The 13,972-nt window shown below is 43.3% G+C and overlaps 1 protein-coding gene across 7 annotated transcripts in view; it reads right to left on the bottom strand.

The window, feature by feature from the left end:
* ACSL6 (acyl-CoA synthetase long chain family member 6) overlaps positions 1–13,972 on the bottom strand; it is a 415,322-nt gene that overhangs the window by 65,377 nt on the left and 335,973 nt on the right. For all 7 annotated transcript variants that reach the window (XM_063928196.1, XM_063928197.1, XM_063928198.1 and 4 more), the window contains one exon: positions 11,148–11,243. In XM_063928196.1, the coding sequence (XP_063784266.1) occupies positions 11,148–11,243 (96 nt within the window). The remainder of the gene's footprint in view (positions 1–11,147; positions 11,244–13,972) is intronic.

The raw sequence follows: 13,972 nt of genomic DNA, 5'->3' as shown, positions 1-13,972 counted from the left end.
CGCTCCCCTCTCCCCCCCTGCAGCACATACAGCCATCCGCTCCCCTCTCCCCCCCTGCAGCACATACAGCCATCCGCTCCCCTCTCCCCCCTGCAGCACATACAGCCATCCGCTCCCCTCTCCCCCCCTGCAGCACATACAGCCATCCGCACCTCTCCCCCCCTGCAGCACATACAGCCATCCGCTCTCCTCTCCCCCCCCCCCCTGCAGCACATACACAGCCATCCGCACCTCTCCCCCCCTGCAGCACATACACAGCCATCCGCTCCCCTCTCCCCCCTGCAGCACATACACAGCCATCCGCACCTCTCTCCCCCCTTGCAGCACATACAGCCATCCGCACCTCTCCCCCCCCTGCAGCACATACAGCCATCCGCACCTCTCCCCCCCCCTGCAGCACATACAGCCATCCGCACCTCTTCCCTCCCCCCCCCCTGCAGCACATACAGCCATCCGCTCCCCTCTCCCCCCCTGCAGCACATACAGCCATCCGCTCCCCTCTCCACCCCCCGAAGCACATACACAGCCATCCGCACCTCTCTCTCCCCCTGCAGCACATGTACAGCGATCCGCTCCCCTCTTCCTCCCTCCCCCCGCAGCACATGTACAGCCGTCCACTCTCCTCTCCCCCCCCCCTGCAGCACATACACAGCCATCCGCTCCCCTATCCCCCCCCCGCAGCACATGTACAGCCGTCCTCTCTCCCCCCCCTGCAGCACATACACAGCGATCCGCTCCTCTCCCCCCCCTGCAGCATATACACAGCCATCCACTCCCCTATCTCCCCCCCCCCCGCAGCACATGTACAGCCGTCCACTCTCCTCTTCCCCCCCTGCAGCACATACACAGCCATCCGCTCCCCTATCCCCCCCCCCCGAAGCACATGTACAGCCGTCCTCTCCCCCCCCCTGCAGTACATACACAGCGATCCGCTCCTCTCTCCCCCCCCCTGTAGCATATACACAGCGATCCGCTCCCCTATCTCCCCCCCCCCCCGCAGCACATGTACAGCCGTCCACTCTCCTCTACCCCCCCCCCCCTGCAGCACATACACAGCGATCCGCTCCCCCCTTCCTCTCTCTCCCCCCCCCCCCCTTGCAGCACATACAGTTACTAACGATGACTCCCGTAGCATACGCCTGTCACCCGCTGACTGGATCCCCCTTGAGTGCAGCCACGTTAAATACAAACGTCTTCTGCAGCCTTCCATGGGGTCCCGCACACTACACTGAGCCATCATGCTGGGACCTTGTGTGAAGCCGCTGCACATGACCAGGAGAGGAGTCGAAGCTCCACCTCCTCATTTTAAAGCCAGGATTCATCAAGCGGAGCGCGTCCCTGGGGACCCGCCCATTTTAGACAAGTGAGTCCCTGGCCATGAAAACGGGGTAAAATACGCGCTATAGCGCGTTTTTGCGAACACTGGGTTATTATAAATGCATAAAGGTTTCTCAGAGCGTCATAGTCGCACATACAGCTTTTAAGCTAACAAGGTTACACTGCATTACATCTACACATTGTCACTGCACAAATGTTTACAGTATAAGTACATTCCTTAAGGTATAGTTAAGGGAGTACCCTTGCGGTACTTTTTGCGCCAATGGCGTACTGTGTTCTTTAACCTTTAACGTGTTTTTAATAGGACAAATATTATAGACATTGTCAATTGGCGGCTCGTCGGTCCTTCACATATCTATACTAGGTAATTCCAGCAGACATTATCCATCAGCAAAGGGCGGGAGATCATATTCCTCGTAGTGCTGTCTGGATAAGCGTCTGTTTCGCTTAGTAAAGGGTGCTGAAGGAATCCGGAACTGGAAGGTAAGAACAGTACGTTATTGTCTTTGTAAATCTAGTTTTTATTTCTATTTGGTGCCAACTACACACGCAGATTGGATGGTTTGTCTGTTTAAATAGGTTTAAAATTATTTTTAATCGCTCTGCATAGCATGATAACTTTAGGAGTTTGAATGATGACTTTCTTTGTGACAAGAAGCAGCATGGTCTGTCCACCATTTTGTGTGACCCTCATGGAGGTGAAAGGGGGAGGAGCAGCGGCCATTTTGGGAAGGTCACATTTTTATTTTTTTTCCTAAGCGGCTGATTTTCAGTTGACTCAGGAAATAATCAGCCATCCATTGTCAAAAAGAAATCATCATTTAATGAGTTTTTTTTAATGCATTTATTTAATCTATATCATAGTCAATCATAAGTAATAGTGATTGGTACTTATATGTAATATCTATATGCGTGTGCTTACATCAATATATGTTATTAGATTAATTTAGAATTGCATGTTCATTTGTGTAATCTTCACATCTCACTTTCCTGGTTGCCATTTTTATAATTGATAAACGTGCTAAGAGAGATTTGCCGCTATTTCATAGTTAAAGAGTAAAAGTAATACATTAAGGTGTAGACAAACACACACAGCTTTGCCTGAGATACAAGGAGAAGTCAGTGTGGTGCTCGGTAGATGATCGGGGATCATCTACATTGATAAACGTGTACATTGTGTTACGGTGGATATTTGCTTTGCGTGCACGTGTCTCTAACAAAGGGCTGAGACTCGCGTACGCAACTCAAAGGCCGACGCACGCAGCGTATATTACGCAACGGAGCGTCCGGGTACGCCCACGTAACTCAAATCACACGATAGTGTTATTGCAACAGGCGGAAAGGTGGCAACGTGGTAAGTAGCGCAAGTCTATTTTAGTGTCCGAAATTTAGATTAACAGATCCTTCTCCAAATTCACAACACATCTGGTCTAAAGAAAATTTCTGCGCAGAAATAGAAATAGAAACAAAAGTGTACATGTGATGAGTGAGTGTTTTTAAGTTTATACAATTTTTGAGGTTGAACCACAAGAAGTCGAGTTCTCGCAGGAGTACATACATGTAAGTGACGTGCATGGTGGCTAGGGAGGCATCTCTGGTTAAACATAAAATTTGAGCAGTAGAGTATAGTAGACCAGGAGGTCACACTGTAGCACAGACCAGGAGGTCCAGGTACAGCAGACAAAGAAGTCCGCTATAAATAAGAGAAAAAGGCACAACCCAGGGGGTTGGTGCAGAACCCATATAGGCCAATAAAGCTCTGGCTGAAGGAATTCGCAGCCGAAATTTTCGATTCCACTGGTCGCTCTGCACATAAGATTAGTTGCTTATGTGCTGAACGATTGTACCGCACGAAATTGTGTGCATTAGTAATCTGACCAGTACCATTTGTGTACGAAACCGGTCATAAACACTATTTGTACATTCTGACGTGATTTGTGTAATTTTTTATTTTCTGAAGGGAAGTTCGCTGGTCACTCAGGAATTGTCCAACAACCAATAGTTACTGGAAAGAGTAAGTGTTCTGCGGATATCCCTCGCATGTTCCAGTAAATAGAGGTTCATAGGGGCCCTGGGTCGAGTACGCCAGCGCTAAGGCAGTGTGTAGGTCGTATTGGTCGATGTGGGCGAGTGAGTGGGGTACTCGGTAAACCGCCACCGTCAGCCTATCGTGAACATTTTGGTTTTTGTAAGGGTTCGCTGAAGACCCTGATTAAAGGTCAGAGGTGGTGAAAGCAACACCTGCAAGTTCTGGGGGCCAATTGTTCAGGAAGGTAGCGATCAACCTCGGTTCGGGTTGATTCAGTGAACCGACCAGTCGGGTCGGCAAGGTACGTAATGTGTGAAAAATATGGTTTACACACAGAGGTTTTATGTGATGAATGGGAGAGAATGACTGTACATGACGGGGAGAAGTTCCCAAAAATAGGCAGCTTTAGCCCAGAAGTGTTACAAAATCTAAGGAGGAGGATAGGTCTCATTAAATCAGCAAAGAGACGAATCAAACATTTTGATTATTTACAGTTATGGCAACAGGAAAGTGAATTGCAAAGAGAGTTAACTTACATATCTGACCCTCATCTTGGGAAGAGAGACATGGCAATGGAGAGGATTATGGTTGCAGAGAAATGGCACAATGTTGTACGATAAAAATGCACTTAGTAACTGTATTAAGAACGAAAGTAACAAATGTAATAATGTTTATAAAAATGAAAGTGTAAAAATCACATATGTTAACCTGTGCAAGTCGCACCCCATGTCAAACTTCCCTCAGGAATACAAACAAGAAAGTGAGCCCAGAACGATGTCGGCACCTCTTCCAGAAGCCATCCTACAAGACATCCAGGTGGACGCGACCAAATCGGTAAAGGCAATAATCAAACCCCCTAACGGAGGGTCAGGTGAGGTCGTGTCCACAGGTACGTACAAAGTTTTATATCACGCACAAACAAATGTACCCCATATTGTAAGACCAAAACAAGGTGATGTAATTGAGTTTAGTCCTGTCAGGGTGATCACAGTCCCCAATGGGAAGACTGACGATCAGGGAATCATTCCCATCAAGGACAGTGCAATGCGCCATCCCTGGTCCCGGACAGAATTGAGATCAATCATGTCTGATTTCCCAGATCCTAGGAAAGATCTAAGTGTATGATCAAAGATTCACAGAAGGTATATCAACTCCCTAGACAACGACATAATCATGGTATCCAAGGAATCAGGGAGGTACAGGGAAAGCGGTTGATGGTGATGAGCATCCAAGCGTTTGAGGAGGCATCAAATCAACCAAGACCCCATTTCACTGACACTTGGAGGAAGCCCAGGGTTTGTGATCTTTGCAAAAGAGAAGGGCATTATGCCAGTAACTGCAACAGCCCACATAAAGTCAGACCCCCTAGACATGAATATGAGCATGAATATGACACACCAAATTATAAAAGGTGATCATTAGGACTGATGGTAAGCCTGAGGTAACAGTTAATAAATTGGGAGGTCATTCCCTGAAGACACAGGAATGACCGGGTGAAACGTTGTAAATGTATCTGTGAAATGTTTCTTTTCTCTCCCCATCTCTGACGATTATTGATAGGACTCAAACATTGCATATCTGCTTGGTCTTTGCAGAAGTCTACCAAACCCCAGCATGACCTATCCGCATCAATGTATCCTGGCCAGATACAGAGGGTGGAGTATGGAGGTGCTGGTGGGAGGGACTGCGCAAGGAAACCATTGGACATGTAGATATGACAGCCTGATGATCTGACAATGTTTTAAAATGTCTGAAAAATGTTTTTTTTCCTGTTGTTGTTTATTGATGTGTTATGTTATATATATATATATATATATATATGAATTGTTCTCTCTCTCTTTTGTTTTTGTTTTGGGTTTCTCTCTTATCACTCATGTTTTCATGTTTTAAAGATGGTATGTCACACATCAGTTAGACAAATGGTAATGCAAGATTTTTGCTCCTTACAGAAAGATCGCTGGTTTGGAAGGAATATTGCATCACCGGAATGTTCGTTTGGAAGACTGAGAGACAGCACCTTTGAGATGACAGCAGAACGAGAAGAACAACAAGACTAGAGAACTAATTATCGTAACAAGTTTCTCTCCCCCTCAAACTGTTTTCCTGTACCCCCATTACAAATTTCTCCTTTTCTCCTCCTGTAAGATGGACTCGCCTCAAGAGACTGTGATCCGTGTTTTCATGTTGACCCTGATGTTGACCAGAGCAGTCTGTTTCGGTGAGAGTACCAGTGAGGTCGAGAAAGGATCCAGAAAGGTTCCGATGACTGAGACGGAGGTGTAAATTTCCAATAGCAACACAATCACCAAGCAAAGGCGAGTACCGGAAACGATCTAGCAGCCATGTTATTTGTAAACATTGTGAAGGATTGTTAGCTGAAGAAAACTGTATCTGTAGGCTCTGTGACAATGTAGTTGAGGATGGGTGCATTAAGAAATGCCAATCCAGTTTTAATATCCACATGGACCGGCATCCATTGAGTGACTATCACTCCTTAGTGGGTAGTGTGTTAAATAAGACAGATTGTTGGGTATGCTCTCAAGTACCTCAAGGTCATAGCAAATCAGGGCTAGTACCATTTCCTTTAACGGTAGGGGAGGTACTTGAGCTAAAGGGTGGGAGACCGGTGGACAGGAGGTTTAATATCTCTAGTCCTCCTAGTTTGAAGCTCCACCAATATCATGTGGATAGACCCCTAGTATGTTTTAACATTACCAATCCCCGAAAGCCGGGAAATTGGGAAGTGTCATGGAGTAACCAAACCATGACCTTTTCATATAGAGCAGATAGAATGCCAACAGATACAGAGCTTATACGCCACATAGCCAGTAGAGAAAAATCTTTCCGATATAGGTATACCCTAGGAAGTAGGATTACGAAAGTTGGAGAGGTATCACCAGGATACTGTGCACATATCGTACAAGCTGATACGTGTACTAGACAGATGGGAGAATTAGGGGTAGGAGATTTCACATGGAGGATGTGTAATATGGTTATGTCCTACTCTGTCCCATATGTTCTCCCCGATGATGCATATTTCATATGCGGGAGATAGGCGTATAAGTGGCTTGCCCCAAACTCTGAAGGATTGTGTTATATTGGAAAAGTACTGCCTGAAATAATGACTGTATCGCATAACAAAATGGATTTGATTTACGACCCAACCATTGAAACCACGCTGTGATAAAAGGTGATTCTACGACCTGTTTCTTTCACCTGTTTTTTCCGTTTTCTCCAAGGTAAAAAGACCCACTTGGACGAGGAATTTGACGAGCCTGTATACAGACAACTGATGGATTAAAGAAGAAGTTTTGACAACCTTATACACAGATATTTGATGAACTATGCCATAGACCCCCAGTTTCCCTAGAAATTTTAAAATTACGCTAGCCCAACACTTTTGTAAGTCTATGGACATTGACAAAGCTTTTTGCTCGCACCTTATGAGCAAAAGCACAAAGAAGACTGCATTCAACAGACACCGAACAAGACTTCAGCCGACAAATGTTCATTAACCTGACATAGAATACCACTGCATTTACCATAAGTGTTCTTTATCTTCATTTCTACAACCCTCAGGTAATGACACACACAGTCGATAGGGAATACAGGCACAGATATCAGCAATCACATATCCCCCCCATTCATGTATCATCAACTAAAATGTGCTCCCCCATTTTGTCGCAAAACGCCGAAATGAGCTCGGTAGAGTTTGACAGCCCATCCACAGACCCTTGATACGGGATAAGAAGGAATTCAAATGTATACTTCGCAATACCTCGAAGCTTGATTTAAAACACGTACGGCACGATGATACATGACCCCCCAAACATGGATTCATACACACATGCTTTTGCTATCTCACTAGGTCATACCCTTTTCACACCTTCTCTTTCTCCTCCCCAACCCAACCATGGAAATGTATTTACACTTGACATATATTTTTCTCCTTTTGAAATGTTTTAGGAAGTGGCAGTTATTGTTGACTGCCAAAGGGTGGACTGTCAAAGTCAGAAAAATATCACTATACACACTGCCATATTTGCACCTCATACATGTCCGCGCTGCGCATGTGTGCGCTCTCCTGTGCGTGCGCATACCCGCTGTTACGTGCACCCGCAGGCGCACTGTATGCGCATTTACGGTAGAGTTTCTGTGTGCCCAGCGTGCGACTCAATCGTTACATAATTTAACCATATAATGTATTTTATAAGTTAATATTCCCCTGAGTCCAGCAGGTATCAGTGGGTCTCAAATGGCTCTTTGACCTTAGAGATTCCCCAAACAATAGTTTGCATGTTGGGAGGGCTTCACATCTTCATATGCATAGTTAAGCACAGGAATAGTAATTGAAGATTAATTGTATTCCAAATCAGTATCTTTCCCGCAGACGGAGTACAATAGCCTTTAATTACACTGAGCTTTGAGACTCAATGAGGAGGGCCAACACCTGTGTTTACGAATGGGTTAGGGTTTGTCTCCAGAAGAATGATTGCTGAGATGTCATTGTCTCAACTGAAAGTGGACATCATGAATATCGAACAAAACCCAGAGACAGGGTTTTGTTTTGTATTCGCCAAACAATAGCTCTCCAGAAGACAGGAATGTGTTAGTCATCACCCAACATTTTGCATAACCAAGGCCACTGATACAAGACAGCCCACATACTGTGAAAGACACACTTCCTGTGGTTGACACCCCCCCACAGCTGGAATGCAGGTATGATATTATCCACTGGAAATCACAGGGCTCACTCACTCACACAGCTACCTGGCACCCAGCAGCATGGCGGCTACATCCCCAGGACTGACCTCCAAGCTAAAGGCTAAGTATTGAATTCACATGGCTAGATAAGGAAATATAGACAGATTGCTTTAAGGTCAATGGTGCTGGTTTAAAGAGGATATTGTAACTTGTTTGTGTGATAGATCTGGGAATCTGTGATGGTAGCTGGGACATTAGACAACCTGTAGCATAGCATTTGTGGTATTTGTTTGCCTATGGTGATTTAAAATAGATTGTGCTGGTATGTTATAATATATCTTGTTAATCATGAATACCACCATGCAGTTACCTTTGAATATGTGCGTGTTGCAATGGCACGCTGATACTTGTGGGTACCTGGTGGTCTGGTCTTGTGATAGCTCATATGCTCTGGTTATTGAGATACTGTGTTTGCTTGAAATTGTGAAAGGCGATTTAGATGGTTTGGAATTGTAAAATCAGAACATATGCATTGTTTTGAGGCTTGGACATTTTGGAATAAAATGGAGTCTTGTGTCTTCTGCTATGTGATTGTGGTGTAGCAGAGAGTGCCATGTGTTTGGACCTGCAAATCTAAAATGGCTGCTAGCATCCCCCTTTCAACCACGTGTTGCAGTCCTTGGAATCATGGGAGGTTTCCCAAAATGGAGTCTAGCTTCTGTCCCATGCGGTATTGTAGGGTTGTGTATATAGGGACAGCCAGTATGGGTAAGGTCAAGTATTTTCTCCACAAAGATTCTCAGCATTGACTAACTGCGCAGCGATTGTTCCTCACATGTGTAAGCTTCTCTGCAAACATATTGTCTTTATTGTTATTGTGAGCCATCTCTCTCTCTCTCTCTTCTCTTCTTTCTCTCTCATTTTCCCTTAAACATAATTGTATTGTATTTCCTGTGTAGTTATCTGGTTAGTTAGTCTGTGTTATATTGTAGTGTGTGACTTGTACTGTATTACTCTTTTTGCAAGTAATAACATTCTTACTAAAGGCGTTAGAACCTTAGACCGGTATTTGATTGGTTATTATAAATGCATAAAGGTTTCTCAGAGCGTCATAGTCGCACATACAGCTTTTAAGCTAACAAGGTTACACTGCATTACATCTACACATTGTCACTGCACAAATGTTTACAGTATAAGTACATTCCTTAAGGTATAGTTAAGGGAGTACCCTTGCGGTACTTTTTGCGCCAATGGCGTACTGTGTTCTTTAACCTTTAACGTGTTTTTAATAGGACAAATATTATAGACATTGTCAATAGCAACCAATCAGATGCCAGGTATTATCTTCTAGAAGGGTCTAGATAAATGAGAAGTAGTATCTGATTGGTTGCTATAGGCAATACCCCACCTTAAATAGAACTCCCATCTTAGTAAATTTACCCCTGTGAAAGTAAATATACTGAACAATTTAACTGAACATTATATGTGATTTAATTATTTAAACTGTTTATTGTAATATATATAAAACACATGTTGTGAAGGTAATTGCAGCACATCTTTGTCTACCTATACTGTACAGCATTGCTTATGACCTGGTTACCCAGGGTTGGTTTTACAGGAACCCAGGAATTTAGGTTAATATAATGACAAATGTGATTTATGTACAGATTCAAAAAATGGTTTCCTGTGTGTCTCAGCAAGTGTCTGTTCTTGTATGTTCATGTGGGTATAATACTGTGAATTTAGGTCACAGTTTTAAAGTGCTATTATTGATTCAGACAGTCATTTATTGTAATCCTGCTGTACTGTATGGGAATGATACGTTAATGGAGGCCCATTGGAAGATATGAAGAACTGAATGTTTCCTTCTGTGTAAACAAAGAATCCAGGCATATAATTACTAAGCGGCGCTTTTCAAAGTCACTGCATCTTCTGTGATTTCTGCCACTGGATTTGAAGGGACAATGATATTAAATACAATAACTGGTGCGTTTTGTGTGTAATATCCAGATGCTGCGGCTTTGAAAAGCTCTTTTAATAACTCCAACTTCTTATATTCCATTGCTGCTATACAGGTGGACTATGCATTCCTCTGATTATGTGTCTGATGCAGAGTTGGTCTCATTAAAAAAGCCAAAAGTGCGTCTGCACTGTATGCAAATTGGCAACTATGGGGGTAATTCTGAGTTGATTGCAGCAGGAATTTTGTTAGCAGTTGGGCAAAACCATGTGCACTGCAGGGGAGGCAGATATAACATGTGCAGAGAGAGTTAGATTTGGGTGTGGTGTGTTCAATCTACAATCTAAATTGCAGTTTAAAAATAAAGCAGCCAGTATTTACCCTGCACAGAAACAAAATAACCCACCCAAATCTAACTCTCTCTGAACATGTTATATCTGCCTCCCCTGCAGTGCACATGGTTTTGCCCAACTGCTAACAAAATTCCTGCTGCGATCAACTCAGAATTACCCCCTATATTAAGATATGTACTGGTGTGTAACAACGTCATAAGTGGCAAGCACAAGTCATATACGTTTACGTCCCACTTGTGCCCATGTTTTCCAACAATTTATTTTATTTGCTACAATCGCGGCATTCTAGGAATTGGTCAGGATGCAGGGCGTGACCTGCTCTTCGAGGAGTTCAGAGTACTAATTCAACAGTCTCCTAGACGTTTAGGGAAGTAGCCTATGGGGGAATTTAACTGTCAATTGTGACTCGCGAAAAGACGCTATTCAGTTGTCTGCAAATAATTACTGTTGATAATTCTCCATTGGTTTAAAGCAAATTTCCTTTCACCACCTTCTGAGCAGGTAAAACATGGAAATCTATATTTGAAGGTAAAAATGTTGGGACTTGGATCAGTACCCCTGGGACACCATATATAGTCAGAGCTGCCTGTAGTTTGCAGTGTTTGCGTGACAGTGACTTGGTAATGTGTAGACTACCCCCGTATGCAGATGCTCTAGATTTCAATGCGTTTTAAAAGGACATTTAAAAGCATTGAAAGTTCTAGTTATTGAGGATATTCCACTTATAATATATGTAAAACATAGATAAAGCAGTCTTTTGTACCTGACATCCCAGGGCTGCCCGCAGAAATGCCAGAACTGTGGGAGATGCAGGTGCGGCTCCTGTTACAATCATCCTGACACGTCCCCCAAGGCTGGCCTGTACAGAAGGAGAACAGAACATTTAATACAGTGTTCTAGAATACAAGCGTTTACACAAGCAAAATCTATCCAGATGTCCCGTAAAAATCACTGGAACATCAGGTGACAGCTAGAATGCGTCATATGTCTGGGAGCAAATGTGTATACGTTATCTATAATTCACACATGTTGCCTTCCTCTCATAGTTAATACAGTATATGCCATAAATAAAGCTAAGCCTAACAGTCATTTAGGAAAAACCCACAATAAATAAAGGGTGACCCTAATCAGGGCCGTCTTTTCATATAGGCTTAATGGGCACTTGCCCAAGGCCTCCAGGAGTATAAGGGCCCTTCGCTGATAGATGAGGGTCCGCTTTTTCCAGGGATACCAAGATTTTTTTTATATCAGCCCTGGGAAACCGGAGATATCCGACTTCAAAGCAGTGGTCCCCGTCCAAGCCTGGTAATTGCTATTCCCAGCCAGATATCTCGGGTTCCGTCTAACATACAGTTTTTATGAGGGTACACTTTAAAAGCTTCTCCCCTTTGGGTGGACACTGGCAGCTTGTCTCTACTATGCACAGAACCAGATATATTAGCCTTGCAGCAGCTAGTCCCCGCTCCAGCTCCTCACGCCCTGGTATGCAGTTTTATGTTTTCGTCTGTAGATTGCTCAAGATCCTGAACTCTGATCCCCAAGTCCCCATTACCTATTGAAACTTGGGACTCTCTAGTTTTTATCCCATTGAAAGCTTAGAAATCTATATCCAGGAACTGGAGATATCTGCAGTCAAGAAAGCTGCCCTACCACCGGAAAATGATGAATATTAAGCCCACTCCACTATCCACGCCTCCCCTCTGTATTTAACACCTCCTACCACCCTGGAAGTCATGGACCAGGGCCCCTTCATTCAAAAATTACTGCTTCAGGTCCTACATGCTGAGCGGAAGATAGAACACCCTTTACTGCCCGTGAGACATCAAAGCTGACGCCAACAGTATCACCCACCCTTGCCGCTGGAGGATGGGTAGGTCCCCCAGTGCATTGCTTTGCCCAGGGGCCTACACTGCTGTTAAGACGGCCCTGACCCTAATGTTGCAGTAGTTTGGACTTTAAGGTGATGTTTCACTCTTCCCACCATGTTAATATTCAGATATAATACTGTATCCACATACCCAGATTGCAACAGACTGACTGAGCAGTTCCCGGTACCGTGAAGTGGCCGTGCACCCACCTACAGAAGCATTGCGGGATGTGCATTTTGCAACTGGCCCTAAATATATTGTATTATTAGTTTGTGAAATAAAGAGATGTTCTGCTGCTTGGTACAAATAATGACTATCGAACCACAATGATGAATAATGCAGGAAGACTTCAAAATAATACAGGAAGACTTAAGTTTAATAACAGTTACTAAATAATAGAGCAACCACAATTATTAAGTGTTGGATCTTGTTATTGATTATATATATATTATATATGTTATTGATTTTATTTTTATATATATATATATATATATATATATATATATATATATATATAAAACTTCTCTTAAAAATGCAGAAGCAATCCCTGCCCAGACATGAAATTAGGCTATATGAATCTAGCTGTAAATGTCATGCAAGCCTGTTTAGATTATGTTTTCAGTACATAAATTTTCCACTAAAAAGTCAAGACATTTAACGTGAATTAATCTGCAGAGAGGGCAAGACAGCAGAGGACACCCCTGACTAGACAATTTAATAAATGGTGCAAAGGTTTATCCCCTTAGCTCTTTTTTCTAGAATACATTGGATCATCGTTATCTATGAGAACTGCTGTACTGGCGCCCAAAATGGCTACCCCGCCTTTTGCATGCTCCTGATCATCTCCAAAAAACAGCTTAAATTCAACACAACTGACCTATGAATCATCATAAATATCCAAGAATTTACCTTTAACTTGTACTACTCTACGCGGACATCTCATCAAAATCAACGGATTGCATTCCTGCTCTGAGATATACACTGGATTGAAACCTTTCCATCTCTCCATTGAGAAGTCCTTCAGTTTGGCATCTACTGTACTCTGCAATGGACATCCCAGAGAAGGTACTGTGGAATACAACCTATCTTTGGCTCCATCCAGCCCCTCACTTAGACATCACTCACCTCTGTTCTCTGAGCAACAAATAACTCTGACTTCTTGCATTAATCAACTAACATACAGTATATTCAGGCTCTGAATTGCTGAAGGGTCAATGTTCATTTCAAATTGCAGGACCCCAGCCATTCCACAGGACACATGTTATCACTACCCCCACAAGAAATCTACTTCAAAGTCCTCTTACACTGAGATTTTTCACACCTACACAATAGGAATTGGATTCTAACACCTTTCCACAAGCCTGCTTTGTCCTGGAATAATTGACTAAATCAGCAACAGAAAAAGCAAAGTTATTTTATTTATCACTTGTTTCAAATATACCCATTGGATTGAAGAGCAGCAATAGGTTATAGCAATAACTCTGTTCATGAACCCATTATAATTTTTGGATCACATACGAAAATGGGGAGAAAAAATAATAAAAAATACTGCTTTTTCTCCCTCTCTAATCCTCATATGCAGCTCATACTTATAGTAATCTGTCATTGATGACCCAATGTATACATATTCCTCCAGCTTCATTCTTTCACTCCGCCCACCATGTACTGCAGTTCGTATTACACCATCACAAGCTTCTATTCTCCAATCCCTTGGCATTTA

This window comes from Pseudophryne corroboree, chromosome 6 (assembly GCF_028390025.1).
Source record: "Pseudophryne corroboree isolate aPseCor3 chromosome 6, aPseCor3.hap2, whole genome shotgun sequence".
NCBI classification, from domain to species: domain Eukaryota; kingdom Metazoa; phylum Chordata; class Amphibia; order Anura; family Myobatrachidae; genus Pseudophryne; species Pseudophryne corroboree.
This window is presented reverse-complemented; position numbering and strand designations above follow the sequence as displayed.